This window comes from Elaeis guineensis, chromosome 13 (genome assembly GCF_000442705.2).
Source record: "Elaeis guineensis isolate ETL-2024a chromosome 13, EG11, whole genome shotgun sequence".
Classification (NCBI taxonomy): domain Eukaryota; kingdom Viridiplantae; phylum Streptophyta; class Magnoliopsida; order Arecales; family Arecaceae; genus Elaeis; species Elaeis guineensis.
The window spans coordinates 46,536,718-46,552,838 of NC_026005.2; the positions used below are offsets into that span (position 1 = coordinate 46,536,718).

Here is a 16,121-nt window from a genome sequence, read left to right on the forward strand (position 1 = left end):
AAATTCCAGAACACAAGATGTGCACAGATATGCTCCAATTTCATGACATTATTGGTGACACTATTCATAAATCTTTTTGGAACAACAAAATACACACATATACAACAGTAAAATGCACAGTGGAACTACAAAAGATAAATATCACTTGCAAAAGTTATACTCAACCAATGAAAAAGGCTCTGAAGAAAAAAAGGAGGCATACCAACTTGGTACTAGAACAACTTTGGCGTATGAAAAACAATGGGACTTCCAAGATTCCAAGCCAAATGCTGAAGCTTCTCAAATAATTTATTTGTTTGCATAAAACTTCTAAAAGACCAGCAAATATAAGTCTGCCAAGGTTTCCTTGCAACCTCCATTATAAGGTTATGGAGATACTGGTTATGATAACTGCATCATGCCACCAAGTGACAAAACCAGGATAGTTGAAGGATATGAAATATCAATATAGTCACCAAATTCAACAGAAGTAAACTGACCAAACAAATATATCCCTGCAATCCAAAAACAATAAATATATTAGAAACAACTATTCATGCATTATACTAAAATTAAGATTATATCCTTGCCAAGGAGAAATTTAACCAATCAGACAAAGATGCATCATTTATGCACACAATTTCCCGTCTTTTAACAATTTTACTAAAAAAAAATTCAAATTTATTTCTTTACTGAATATTTTTCAAAATGATAAAAATGTATATATGACAATATTGACTGGAAATGTAGAAGAACTTATTTTCTAAGCATATCAAAATAATGGATTTTTACCATATCTTGATCATTGCCTTGATGGTTTTAATTTTGGATTTGACAACATGTTCCTGGCTTATAGCATGCCTTTACATATACATCCAGAATGCATATCATTTGCCATTCTCAAGGTAATTAGTATTACATTGCTTCTGGAACCTAAGGTGTATAGATATATCTTTTTCGATGTGATGAAGAGTTAATTGATATCAGGACTTGCTCATTAGCATGGTGATGCACCATCATCCATATGATAAATAATTCAGATGTTTGACCTGTGCAGCAAAAGTTTCAAACATATTGATTCTTGTTGCATAAGTATGTAAAATGATCTTGACTATAAGAAAATTTGTTTCGTCGGTATAACTTTTCAAGTCTTGTAATTTGAAAATGCCACAAACGAGACTCTTATCCCTCTTCCCAGCCTCTGTTGAAATCTATGATTATTAAGACTTCAGACACAACAGATTGTCATGTATAAATTTGTGTGTGTATATATGGATGTATCAATTTCTACATTTACCTAACAACGAAGAAAAGTGACTGCAACTTCCATGCTATGTTCCTTATGCATATGATGTGAGCTTCCTTCAAAATTCCCACAGCTTGCTGGGGTTCAGGATGTAGAGCAGCAGGCCGATAATTAATCCATTCCTGTAAATGTCTTGCCAAATCAGCCTAGTATGTTATCTACTGGCCATTTTCAAGTGGAGCAGCCTAGGAAACAATTTAGGTTTGATGAATGGTTGCTGCTTCTGAATATCTTTGGTGCTCCTGTACCAAAAGAGTTTGTTCTCTAATGAAATTGTTCACCAGTATGTCCCAGGTGAGAGAGTTGGGCATGATTCCATTAGTCACTGCTCTGTTAAGAAGCATGTTAGCATCATCAAGCATGTTAGCCTTGCAGTGCCAGCTGATAAGAATATTGTAAGTCACCATATCTGGAGCTAAGCCTTCAGCATGTAACTTTTCTAAGAGGTTCAAAGCTGCATGCATCCACCCCATCTTGCATAGGCCATTTATCAGACTATTGTAAGTCACTATATCTGGTGTACAGCCCCGATGTAGCATTTCCTTTAAGAGTTCAAGTGCATCATGTACTCTTCTTGTTTTACATAATCCATCAATTAAAAGATTATAAGAAACATTGCTAGGTTGAACACCCTTTCTTATCATCTCCTCAAACAGTCCCAAAACCTTATCAACATCTCCAGCTTTGCAGAGTGCTTTAATCAGACCATTGTAGGTCACTAAATCAGCTGAGCAACCATGGATTACCATCTCATTAGCAAGTTTCAAAGCTTCCTGCCATCTGCTGTTCCGTAATAGTGCACGAATCAGTGTGTTATAAGTTACATTGTTGGCAACAATACCCTCCAATAATAAATCATCATATAATTGTCGTGCTTCCTCCATTTGGTTATCCTTGCACAGGCCACAAATTAGAGAATTGAATGAGACTATATCAGGCTTGCAACCTTCTCTTTTCATCTTTTCAAGCAGTTCCATGGCCTCATCAAGTTTATGGTCCTTGCACAGAGCCCAAATAAGACAATTATATCCTACAGTATTAAGACTTAAACCTTTTGAAGACATTTTCTCTAATATCATATTAGTATCCTCCCACCGACCATCCTTGCAAAACCTATCAATCAAAATTGTGTAGGTGATGATATGTGGCATGCAACCCTTTGAATCCATCTCATTAAGTAATTGCATGGCTGATCCCAGTTTCCCTGCCTTGCAGAGGCCATGCATCATGATGTTGTATGTGTAAACATCCGGATGGCATCCACTTTGTATCATATTATCATAAACATCTTCTGCTTCTCTAAATTTCTCCTCATTCAAGTACCCATTGATCACTATATTAAACAAAACCACATTCAGGTTGGGAACCTTACTTAAGAAAGCTCTTGCTTCATCCAATTGTCCTTTCCGACATAAACCCTGTAGCAAAACTCCATAGGTTAGCGCACTTGGGGTGCACCCTCGAAGCAGCATTCTATCAACCAACTTGGCCGCATCACGTAAATGACCAAGTTTGCAAAGTCCATGAATAACATCATTGAAGGTATTCACGTCCGGTGAACAGCCCATGACAAACATCTCCTCCAGAAGCTTCAATGCCTCATATGCTCTATTATTCTTATAGAGAGCATGTATTAAAGTCTGATATATAACCGAGTCGGTCACACACCCATGCCTAGCCATACTCCTAAGAAGCGAGCTTGCAGAGTCCACCTCATTCACAGAGCACAGCGCCTTTATCACAACTGAAAATGTGAAAGTGGTCGGAGAGATTCCTCTATGAAGCATTTTGAAGAACAAATTAGCTGCGACCCTGTGACAGTTCGCCGCGAGCAATAAATCCAAGGCCACATTGTATGATCGGAATGTCGGTTTGCAGCCAAACATTTCGGTCATTTCATCGAGCAGCTTGACTGCAGCACCGGGTAAACCGGCTTTTCCATAACAAGCCATGATCACAATGAACAAAGGCTCTCTTAAAACAATTCCTTCCCTTTTGGACTGGTGCAGTAGCTGATGTATGAGCTTGAACTCTCCGGCATCACCCAATTTCCTAATAAGAGTATAGTAGACATCGAAGGAGTGGCAGTAAGCCTTCTGGGAGCCCGCCCACTCGAAAATTTGCAACGAAGTCGGAACGTCGAGGGGGAGTTCAAGCAATTTACACAGTCTTCGAGGGGTAATACGATTCAGGGACTTCCGGAGCTCTTCGAGATCGAAGGGTTTAAGGAGTCTCTCCCACTCGTTCTCGGTGTCCATTTGCCGGCCGTCTGAGCCACCGGCGGCGGCGGAGGAGTAAAATAGAATCGAAAGGAAGTGAAAAGGCGGTGACTTCTTGCCTGAAAGCATCGTAAAATGGAATCCTTTTATCATCAAGCACTAGTTCCCGCCACCAGCCGCGGCCGTAGTCGCCGGAATTTTGGCTCCCTCTTTCTCTGCGCTTCGTTTGAGTTGTCTCTCTCGCACGCTTGGTGCTGGGACGAAGGAACTGGCCTGTTAGCCAACGAGCACTGATCCGATCCGGCCCATGCTTTTGGGCTGGACCATGCTCGGCCTAAGCCCAAGCAATGCTAGGGCCTACTCGCTGCTTTCCCATGCTCTTGACTTTATGAGAAGAAAACTCACCCCACCCAATGATTGAATGGATCCAAACTTATAATACACATATTAGAGAAGAATTGTAAAGAGAAGGTATTTCTGGACTTTCGGCTTTAATTATATTTTTCCTAGATTTCCAGTAATTCATACATTGGGTAGGTTATCCAGTCCAGAATGGGTGCGCTAATAATACAAGGCTAAAATGAAAAGATTTTACACTCACCATCAAGACTAATATGAGTAATCGAAAAATTAAAATCTAAAATGCCTAATCAGAAAAAATGATATGTTTTCTAAGTCCCTAGTCCATGTATCAAGTCATCCCAGAAACTACATACTATATAAAGTCCCATTACAATTATCATTTTTGGACCATTTGATGCATAAGTTATGAATTTCCAAAACATATGATTTTGTTTTTGTATATAGATATTTTAAGCCTTCTAAATCATATCCGATGGTTTATATTTTCCTTTTTTGATAACCAATATCGAATTTACTACTGGACACGATGACTTATCATCTAAACCAACATTCAAACATCTATCCCACGTTTATTCATAAGGATACTCCCAATGGTTTGAAAGCCATATCGACAAGTGTTCCATTAGAGCATATCTTGTCTAGACAAAACTTTTGAAATGATACCTTTATTACCATGTTACAAGCTACTTTATCACTTTGATTTAAAGTTTCTATGAAATATATACAAGACTCATGTGTAGATTATAATTGGAGCGCTCCCTCTTTTTGGATCTATTTTACATCAATAATTTGATCCCTTCCACCCACGGATGGTTTTAGAGAAGTTTCATTTGTAGAGGATACCTAAATATCAAGTATGACTCATAATAATCTGTTCTTCAAGGAATACGATGATTCATTTACTATCTAAGAAATTCATTTAACAAAAGAAATATCACCTTTTCTATTAAAGATTTCAGCATAATGATTCCATTTTTGCCTGATCTTCAGAGTACAAGAGCCTCTAGAAATGATATTTCCTTAGTAATTCTATGGGACCTTCCTTATCATAAAAGTTTGAATTTTATAGTTCTAGATATCAAAAAAATATAAATATCTTCGTGCACCAGAACTTCACTAATTAGTACTAGTCTTAGGAATTATAACTTTTCGATGGCCGGTACATTTTTTTTCGAGAGTGAGTTCCTCACCAACTGTAGTGGTACCATCTTCTAAAATTTATCCCTTTTTAATGTATTTACCTAACCAAACTTAAGGTTTTTGATGTGTCAAAATAATTTTATTGGAACATTGATATATAACTAATAGAATATTTATAGTGCTCCCATTATTAGAGAAAATAATTTTAATATGAGTATAAATAATATTTTTCTCGTGTCTAGCTATAGCTGAAACCCTGAGTCGAGAGTTATTTAGCATTCCAGCATAATTCCAAAAATGCATTTGCAGACCGACAAAGTAGACTTGCTTGGTGTTGCAGACAAGAACTCCTTGAAGCCTGATTTGTATCATTATACTTTGTCACGCCCCCAACCCGAGATTGTGAATCGATGGTCATGGCAACCGCCGCATACTCATGAAGAACTCTCTCCATAAGCATGCAAGGCATCTCATCACGATATCAATGCATCGCAGCGGAATAAATTTAAATAATTATTATTCAACTTTAATTCAAGTAATTAAATCAAATGTCTTACATCCAATAAAATTTTACTAAAACAATAAATCTAAGTTCAATGAAGTTGACAATGCTAAATCTCGCCTCTAAAAGCTCTGTCCCAATATTTCTTCCCACGCTCGAAATTAATTGTCTGAATCTGAAAAATAGAAAGAAAGGTAATGAGCTAGACAGCCCAGTAAATAACAAATATCTCAACCAGATATTTCAAATATTATATAATTTTCAAGAATAATACTGTAATTAAACATAAAAATATATTTCATGCTGATTTAATGCAAATCCAATAATTTTAAATATTCACATATAATATAATCATAAATCCGATTCGATTCAAAACACTCGTAACTCAACAGCCTCGACTATGACCAACGTTTAACCCCCATTGGCGGGGTCCACAGAATACCAGCGCACAACCCCCACTGGCAGGGTCCAGAAATACCAGCGCACAACCCTCACTGGCAGGGTCCACAAATACCAGCGCACAACCCCCACTGGCAGGGTCCACAAAGTACCAACGTATAATCCCCATTGGCGGGGCCCACTGAAACATAGTTAGGCTGAGAGCATAAATCCGATCTATATCAAAATACTTGACATAATTTCATAAATCATGCATAATTTCATAGAATAATTATTTATTTTCAGAATAAATATGGAATATCTCGAGAAGATGATTCATTACTTACCTTCCACGAAGCACTGAATGAACAGATCGACTAACTTCTAGGAGATTCTTCCGTGCCTATTATTCAAAATTATATTTTTACATTAATTTTAATTTAAAATTAAATCTAAACAAATCCCAATTCAAAACCTCACTTAAAATCGACTCTTTCCTAAACTCGATCAAAATCATCAGATGAGACCTCCCACTATGCTAATCCTAGAGGAATAACTTTAGAGAGAGAGGAATCCATCAAGAGAGAGAAACAACTTAGAGAGAGAAAATTTTAGAGAGAGAAAGTCCAATTTCAGAGAGAGAAAGTCAGGGTTCAGACTGAAAGAAGAGAGAGAAACTCTCTCTCTCATCAATTTCAATTTTTTTATTTATTTATATATATATATATATACATATATATATATATTTTTATTTATTTATTTATATATATATATATAAATATATATATATATATATTTTTATTTATTTATTCATTTATTTTCTTTTCTTTTCTTTTCTTTTCTTTTTTTTTCTCTTTTTTCTTCTTTTCTTTTCTTTTTCTTTTCTTTTCTTTTTCTTCTTTCTTTTCTTTTTCTTCTTTTTCTTCTTTTCTTCTTTTTTTCTTGGTTCTTCCCGTGCCGGAATAGGGGACCGGCGTTCCCTCTTTTGCCAGGCCGTTCTGGCAACGGCCGCCGCGGTGGAGACCGGCGGCCGACGAAAACCACTCCTCCGGTCACGGAGGAGCGTGGCCGACGGTCAATTTTGATCGCCGGCGCCGGAAAAGTTCACGGAAAGGAGACCAAAACAGAGGTCCCTTTCCCGACCGAAAATCGGCGACTTTCGTCGCCGGCAGCCGCGCACAAATGCACGGGGAGGAAGGAGAAGAAAGAGGGGAAGAAGAGGGAAACTTACCTTGACCTCCAGTGACCTCGCCGGCGAGCAATCACGATGAGAATCCGAACGATATCCGCGGCTTCGATTGAGAAAAATGGAGAGAAAGAGAGAGGGAGGAGGCCGATCTTCGGCCTCAAGGGGGAGGGGGTCTTCTTATAGAGGACCCTAGGACTCCGAGGGGTCCTAGGAGTCCCGATTTTCTTGGGTTTCGCCGGAGAAGAAGACTCCTATCGGGAGTCTTCTTCTCGGTTTGCTCTATTTTTTTTTCATTTTTTTTTTTCATTTTGGGCTTTTATGGGCTGAATTGGTTTGGGCTATAACATTCTTCACCCCTAAAAAAAAATTTCGTCCTCGAAATTTTTCATACCTGTCACCATTGTATTGGAAGCCTGTGGATTCTGTTGAGTAAGCGCATAAACTCTTCCCTGGGTTTTAGAAATCTGTTCGCTACCCTTATGTTGTCCTTCATGAGTTCTTTTGTCAGCTTGATTTTCAGTATTTAACGGACAGCTAGCAATTTTATGATCCATCTGACCACATTTGAAACAAGCACCTGTATTCCAATAGCAATCCTTGTCTGTATGATTTTTGCCACATCTGGAGCACTGCTTACCATCAATTTGTTGAGTCTTATTATCTATTGCTCTCTTAACTGAACTTTTGATGTTTTTATTATTACGATGCTCATACTTTAACGTCCCAATATTCCTAATGTTTACCCACCTACACTCATACTATATCAAATTCTATGTGTCATAATTTATCCATTTATGCTCTGATACCATATTAATTGTCACGCCTCCGACCCGAGATTGTGAATCGAGGGTCATGGCAACCGCCGCATACTCATGAAGAACTCTCTCCATAAGCATGCAAGGCATCTCATCACGATATCAATGCATCGCAGCGAAATAAATTCAAATAATTATTATTCAACTTTAATTCAAGTAATTAAATCAAATATCTTACATCCAATAAAATTTTACTAAAACAATAAATCTAAGTTCAATGAAGTTGACAATGCTAAATCTCGCCTCTAAAAGCTCTGTCCCAATATTTCTTCCCACGCTCAAAATTAATTATCTGAATCTGAAAAATAGAAAGAAAGGTAATGAGCTAGACAGCCCAGTAAGTAACAAATATCTCAACCAGATATTTCAGATATTATATAATTTTCAAGAATAATGCTGTAATTAAACATAAAAATATATTTCATGCTGATTTAATGCAAATCTAATAATTTCAAATATTCACATATAATATAATCATAAATCCGATTCGATTCAAAACACTCGTAACTCAACAGCCTCGACTATGACCAACGTTTAACCCCCATTGGCGGGGTCCACAGAATACCAGCGCACAACCCCCACTGGCAGGGTCCAAAAATACCAGCGCACAACCCCCACTGGCAGGGTCCACAAATACCAGCGCACAACCCCCACTGGCAGGGTCCACAAAGTACCAACGTATAATCCCTATTGGCGGGGCCCACTGAAACATAGTTAGGCTGAGAGCATAAATCCGATCTATATCAAAACACTTGACATAATTTCATAAATCATGCATAATTTCATAGAATAATTATTTATTTTCAGAATAAATATGGAATATCTCGAGAAGATGATTCATTACTTACCTTCCACGAAGCACTAAATGAACAGATCGACTAACTTCTAGGAGATTCTTGCATGCCTATTATTTAAAATTATATTTTTATATTAATTTTAATTTAAAATTAAATCTAAACAAATCCCAATTCAAAACCTCACTTAAAATCGACTCTTTCCTAAACTCGATCAAAATCATCAGATGAGACCTCCCACTACGCTAATCCTAGAGGAATAACTTTAGAGAGAGAGGAATTCATCAAGAGAGAGAAACAACTTAGAGAGAGAAAATTATAGAGAGAGAAAGTAGAGAGAGAAAGTCCAATTTTAGAGAGAGAAAGTCAGGGTTCAGACTGAAAGAAGAGAGAGAAATTCTCTCTCTCATCAATTTCAATTTTTTTTTATTTATTTATATATATATATACATATATATATATATTTATTTATTTATTTATATATATATATAAATATATATATATATATTTTTATTTATTTATTCATTTATTTTCTTTTCTTTTCTTTTCTTTTCTTTTCTCTTTTTTCTTCTTTTCTTTTCTTTTTCTTTTCTTTTCTTTTTCTTCTTTCTTTTCTTTTTCTTCTTTTTCTTCTTTTCTTCTTTTTTTCTTGGTTCTTCCCGTGCCGGAACAGGGGACCGGCGTTCCATCTTTTGTCAGGCCGTTCAGGCAACGGCCGTCGCGGCGGAGGCCGGCGGCCGACGGAAACCACTCCCCCGATCACGGAGGAGCGTGGCCGGCGGTCAATTTTGATCGCCGGCGTCGGAAAAGTTCACGGAAAGGAGACCAAAACAGAGGTCCCTTGCCCGATCGAAAATCGGCGACTTTCGTCGCCGGCAGCCGCGCACAAATGCACGGGGAGGAAGGAGAAGAAAGAGGGGAAGAAGAGGGAAACTTACCTTGACCTCCGGTGATCTCGCCGGCGAGCAATCACGGCGAGAATCCGAACGATATCCGTGGCTTCGATTGAGAAAAATGGAGAGAAAGAGAGAGGGAGGAGGCCGATCTTTGGTCTCAAGGGGGAGGGGGTCTTCTTATAGAGGACCCTAGGACTCCGAGGGGTCCTAGGAGTCCCGATTTTCTTGGGTTTCGCCGGAGAAGAAGACTCCTATCGGGAGTCTTCTTCCCGGTTTGCTCTGTTTTTTTTTTTTTTTTTTCATTTTGGGCTTTTGTGGGCTGAATTGGTTTGGGCTATAACATACTTGATAAAAAGAATGGGAGAAGCTCTAATAGAAAAATATTAGAAGGAAAAATTACTTTAAAATAAATCTATTCCCATGCAATAAATAGTAAGGAATTCTTGACAATTTCAAGCTGGAACCATTAGTTCTTCCTGAATATTAAAGAACTATGCTTGTTTGTGGATGCATACGCGCATATGTATACGAAGGAAGTGGGTAAACATGGCTACACTTGAATGGAAACTCTACTAAAAATAGATCATGCCAAGCCCAAATGATAGAGATCCCACATTGATAATTTGAGCTATTAAATATGATCTATGAACTGTATATATAAAAACCATATTATTTTACAGACCCTTAGCCTTTGTATCAAGTGGTTAAAAAAAAAAATATTATTTCATATTATTTGAACTATCTAATATTTTGACAATTTGATGCATTAACTAGAGGTGTACAAATTATATAATACAGAGATAGTAGATCATATCCAACAACTTTGATCAGTAATATAGAACCTCCATTATCCGATCTAGACCTGATCAAATTTGAATAGAGATCCTTAAGTATAGTCAAGTCTACCTCTCTCTATATATGGATGGACATAATGTTTCTTGAGAAAAGAGAGTCAATTTCTCTTGAGACCAAAATCAAGCATCTATTTCTCTTGAGCCCAAAATCAATATAGAGTATTTAACTCATAGATCCATGTCTTTGATCATGATCTATACCATTAAGAATACTCATAAACCAAATATTATATATTCTTGTAGTCTCTAAGCTATGCTTCACATGGACACAAAAGTGAAGGATTTTCATTGCGCTAGTGTGTTACAATATAAGATAATAAATTTAAATTGAGAATTCATATTATTGATCATAATCTACATATATTAAAATATATTTATTAAAAATCAATAGATTAATGCTTGCATGATAGAAAAAGATATAATCTTGCATCTTTGTAACTATTTGTTTTTGCACACACTTGATGTGTAGTCTATAGATAAGTAAAATGTGTTATTTTTGGATTCTTGATATTTGTAATAGTATTGATCATGATTGTTGCTGCTCAAATTAGTCCAGATCGAAAGACAGACATTTAAGGTCGGAAATCAGACACTTGATCTTAGTGCAAGGATGCTGGTGCTAGAGAGACCTGCAAACTAAATCCCAAATCGAAGGTTGTGGCTTCGACGAGGACCCTCCGACGCTCAAGTCAAAAAAATAGAGAATAAAGAAGGCAGCAATGAGTTCTTTGAGAGGGATTTGATTTGACTTAAGTATCAGAGGATCCTCTTTGGAGCCACAACCTCCGGTTGAAGACTTATTTTGCAGGTCTCTCCAGCGCCAGCATCCCTGCACTAGGATCAGATATCTGATTTCTGACCTCAAACATCCATCTTCCAACCTCGATCAATTTGAGTAGCAATAGATAGAGAAAGGGGCTATATTCGTATTCATGGCTCCGAGACGAACATCTTTCCGCTTTCCAAAACTGTCTTTTTCCAATAAGCGGCCAGCCAAGCCAACAATCAAGTTCAACCACTGGCATCAAAAGTCCCTCCACCAGCTCAACCGATCCTCCCGGTGCCAGTCACAACTAACCAATTTGGTTAGCTCTCTCAGCAAGTTCAATATCTGACGACCACAATTCAGACGGTCCATACCTTTCTCATGCCCTTCCAAGCGGTGCCATAGCCTCTCCAGACTGTTCTTGTACCCTCACGATGGTGCATCACACGATTTTTTTGGTGGTGCCACCTGTGCCTTCTACAGCAGTGCCTCCACAGAATCCTGCTTCAATTGCAGCTTCGCAACCACCACCTCAACTAGAGCCACAGATGCCTCCTCAAAGTCCAAAGAGTAGGTTGACTCATCAGAGTCATCCTAGGACCCAGCAGTCGGTCCGACAGCGATCTCCAAGCCCACAATCAGGCCATGATTCAACCTCCGGATGTCGATCTCCTCTGTTCTCCGAGGTTGGTACTGTCCATGAGGCCGACTTTGAAAGGCGATTCCAGGAGCTCGACCAATAGTTAGGCTAAAAAATAAAAAAATCCTCAACAATAATGGCTCCTCAGTACTGTCCTACGAAGGGTATAACAGCCAGCCGCCCTTCATCCCGAGGATTGTACAGGAATCGCTTCTCCTGCACTTTAAGTTGCCTCAGCTGGAGGTCTACGATGAAACCACCGACCCCGTCGATCATGTGGAGACCTTCAAGACAATAATGCTCCTTCAAAGGATATCGGACGTAATCCTCTATCAAGCATTCCCTTCAACCCTCAAGGGGGCCACTCAACAATGGTACTCGAGTCTGAGGTCGGCATCAATCTATTCCTTTAAAGATCTGTGCCGATCTTTTATCGATTATTTTATCAACAGTCGAGGACAGCAGAAGCGATCCGATTATCTCCACACCATCAAGCAAAAAGAGGGTGAGTCGATCCGTTCCTTCATGAATAGATTCAACTTGACAACTTTGAAGGTCCAAAGCTTGGACCAGTCGACCGTGATGGCCGCAATAATAAGCAGTCTGCTAAAAAATGACTTCAAAAAGTCATTAATAAAAATTTATCCCCAAAATCTCCTGGATATGCTTGTCCATGTGATGAAGTATGCCTGCATTGAAGAGACCTTTGTCGATGATACTCCTACCGATTTAGCCATGGTAAAACCCAGCAAGGAGCACCATCTGAGGTGAATAGAGAAAAGTCACCTGCACTCCCGATCTCCACCCTCGAGATGGAATAATGGGGATCGAGGTCGTCGATCTCGGAGTCCCCCGAGAAGGGTTCGACGACTATCACCACCTGGGCAGTATGATAGCTACACACCCCTCACTGTCTCTCGGAGCGAGATATTTTTACACTCTCCAAAAGCCTCTTGAAAATTTTACTATAATCTTCTTGATTACATCATGTTTATTTTACCCGAGCTTATAAACAAATCCAGTTAGTTTTTCAGGATTATCGACTAAAATCATACATTGATTGTTTTTTAGATTCATAATCAATCCAGTTAGTTTTACAGACTCACCAATCAAAATCTAATAAATCTAATTCTAGGCTTAGACGGATCTAATCCCCAAGTTTCTTCTCTCCAAAAAAATATGTAAAAAAAAAAAACAAAAGATAATTTTTCAATTTAAAGCAAAATAGAAAAGATGAAACTATTTTGTGCACGAAGAAGAGGTTGAGATGTTACTATTTTGAAGCTTGATCACTCTTCTTTAAAGCTAGAGAGGATGTTGAAAATATTGTGAATGATTGCTTTTGAGTACCCTCTGAATTTAGTGCTTAGTTCCTCTCTTTTTCTCTTTACTAATGCTGTGCAAAAAAGATCTCACAAAATCTGAAGTTTTCTCTTTTTAATCCCCTTGATCTTCCTTCCCAAAAGTTTCTCTGGCCCTTAATAATCTTAGAATGGCTGGCGAAGGAGTTTTGACTATTGGAAGCCTTGGAGTAGCTGTTGGAGTGGAGAAATGACCATTAAAAAGGTTGCAGAAAACTAGCCATTGAGCTCATCCCGTGCTTGGGGTTGACTCTAATTTCTTTGGGATCAACTCCATCTGCCCTCAAGTCGCTCGACCATTGAAGGAGTCGACTCGATCATAGTGACAGAAAAATAGCTTTCTTCTTCTTTAAAAGAGCTAGCTCCAATTTATTTTGAGTTAACTCACCTACGTGCCAGTCCTATTCCAATATACCAGAGTCGATCCATCATTCAGATCGACTCCACTGAGGGGTCCAAAAAAAATCTCAATCTGCACCTATTGTTCACAGGAGTCGACTCTTAGCCTTCTATGGTTGACTTCACTATCTCTGAAACTTAAAAATTTTTCTTTGAAGTCCTTGACCTGATTTCTTTTGAGGAGATCTTTTCTATGAATTATTTTTTTAATTTGAACATTTGAAAAGACCAACATTCATTCTTAAAATACATGATTAGATTTATAATTACTCAAACTTTGGCAATCATCAAAATCAATCATAGGATCAATAATCTCTTCCTTTTTGATGATGGCAAAATTTTGAGTATATGCATAAAAATAAAAATAAAATATATTTTAATTAAAATTTTAATATAAATTATGAAGTGATAAAATAATCATATATGAATGTACACTTCATGAATGCTTCAATTTAGCTTAAATACAGTTATTTCAAATATTTCATGTTTCAATTTATCTAGAATATACCAAGCATTTTAAGAATTCCTAATTGCCAAGCATTTCAAGTGAGCTTTGAGCAGTTCAAGCATGATCCACTCCACTCAAGCACTTAAGTAATCATGCATATACTCAACATTCTTCTCTCCCCCTTTTGACAGCATAAAAAAGTGCAAGGAAAAAAAGAGAAAATATATCATCAAAATCAATTAATTAGAATTCAAGAAGTGTATTAAATTTAGAGATGTATCAAATTCAATTTTTATGGGTCATCTCTCCTTTCAAAACATGTCTTTTGTTCAAAATATATTCTAAAATAATTCTTTCTTTACTAGATGAAATTGAGTTCAATTCCTTTTTGGTCAATATTTATCGAATTCATATATCAAATTTATGTCAGAGAAATACTCAAAAAAATATTTCTTCTCCTTTCCATATCAATCTGAATCCAACATTCAGATTTAGATTTTCAATATGTTCATTCTTTTGAGTAATATAAGCTGAATATTTTCAATGTAGTACTTTTCAAAACTATAGATTTAAAAGCACATCACTTTCATTCAAATTCAAATCAAGGTTCAAAAAATTCATTTCAATTTTGAGCATAAAGACAAATCAATTTTATGTAAATTGTTCAGAAAGACAATCCAAAATGTTATTTCTTTGGAAGGTTTTCTTGATATCAATTGAACTAAATCATGATTTTCTTGAATATTTGATGTCAGTGGAAGATCAAGGAAAAATATTTTTCAAATACATTACTTGAAACAATCAAGCTGAATAAAATATGAAAATATACTTTAAATTCATGTTGATACCAATTATGTGAGGCATCTTTTAAGTTCATTGTCCATAAATGATCAACCAATGTAAAACATTATAAGATATCAATTAAATGTATATTTAAATCCTGCAAAGGATCAAGAATAGAATTGTTCATCAATAATTTTTTTTTAAGTTCAAAAATCATTTCTTCCTATGATTTTGAGAATTAATGCTAGAAAATCTATTTTTCTTAATTCTTTCCCTTCATTCAATTGGTGCATATTCAATTAATTTTGAGGAATTAAGCTTTGCAAGTTTTCTTCCCTTTTTGTTTTACAAACAAGGTCAGTTTCTTAATAGCAAAATTCTTTTTAAGAGTTTTCTCCCTGTATTTTTCATAGCAGATGCTATAAAATTTATTTTTTTCAAACTCTCCTCCTTTCCTTTCCAAATTATGCATATTCAATCAATTTTAATAAAATAAGCTTTATATTTTTCTCTCCCATTAGATTCATAAACTAAGCACATTTTTTATCAAATAAGTATTCAAAAATAAATATCAAATAGATAGTCACACATGGAGCTTTCATAAGGGGATCATCTTTCATTCATTTATTTCCAAAGGATAATTATAAAGATAGTGAGTACAAAAAAACAATACATTTAAAATGCATGAAGCCAAAATGAGTCATATATGGATTGCTAGGAGATATATAGCTCTACAAAATGAGTCCTGATATCCTAAAAGATGGGTTAGTGGAGCACCATGAACTGGGTCCCGAGCATCCTCATCGTAGATATCTCTTGAATCAATCGAGTTGCCTCCTCTCTAAGCGAGGAAATCACCTCTGAAGTGAGTCACTGAATCTATATACTGACTACTCTAATAATTTTTGAGGAGACTCTCTTGATCAGTGAATCCTTATCCAGACTAGTAGATGGTTAGTCTGATGCCTTTGGACGATCTGTCTCTATCTGAGCTACCCGCTCCTTAGTCTGAACATATGTCGTCGATATGGCTGTCAAAGCCTCATTCTCATCTGTATCCTCTCCTCTACAAATTCAATGAGCTCCATCTCTCGAGAATCTCATATGGAAAAGTGAATGCTCATTTTAAATATCTGTGTGCATGAGAGTTCTAGTGGCCTCTCCCTCAAGGTCTACCCCATGCTCTTGAAATACTAGTGTCAGTGCCATCCCATAGGGTAGAGATACCTTCGACCTACTTGGTGTGTCTTCCATCAATTTGATCATCAAGTCCGGGAGATTTCAGAAAA

At 37.0% G+C, this 16,121-nt stretch overlaps 1 protein-coding gene across 1 annotated transcript; it reads right to left on the reverse strand.

Annotated features, from left to right (window-relative positions):
• Window positions 1-202: 202 nt before the first annotated feature.
• Window positions 203-3,764, reverse strand: LOC105056202 (uncharacterized). The gene is given in 3 exon segments (XM_019854364.3): window positions 203-494; window positions 1,277-1,535; window positions 1,537-3,764. Coding segments are annotated over 2 exon segments (2,217 nt in total). The 5' UTR covers window positions 3,658-3,764; the 3' UTR covers window positions 203-494; window positions 1,277-1,439.
• Window positions 3,765-16,121: the final 12,357 nt, after the last annotated feature.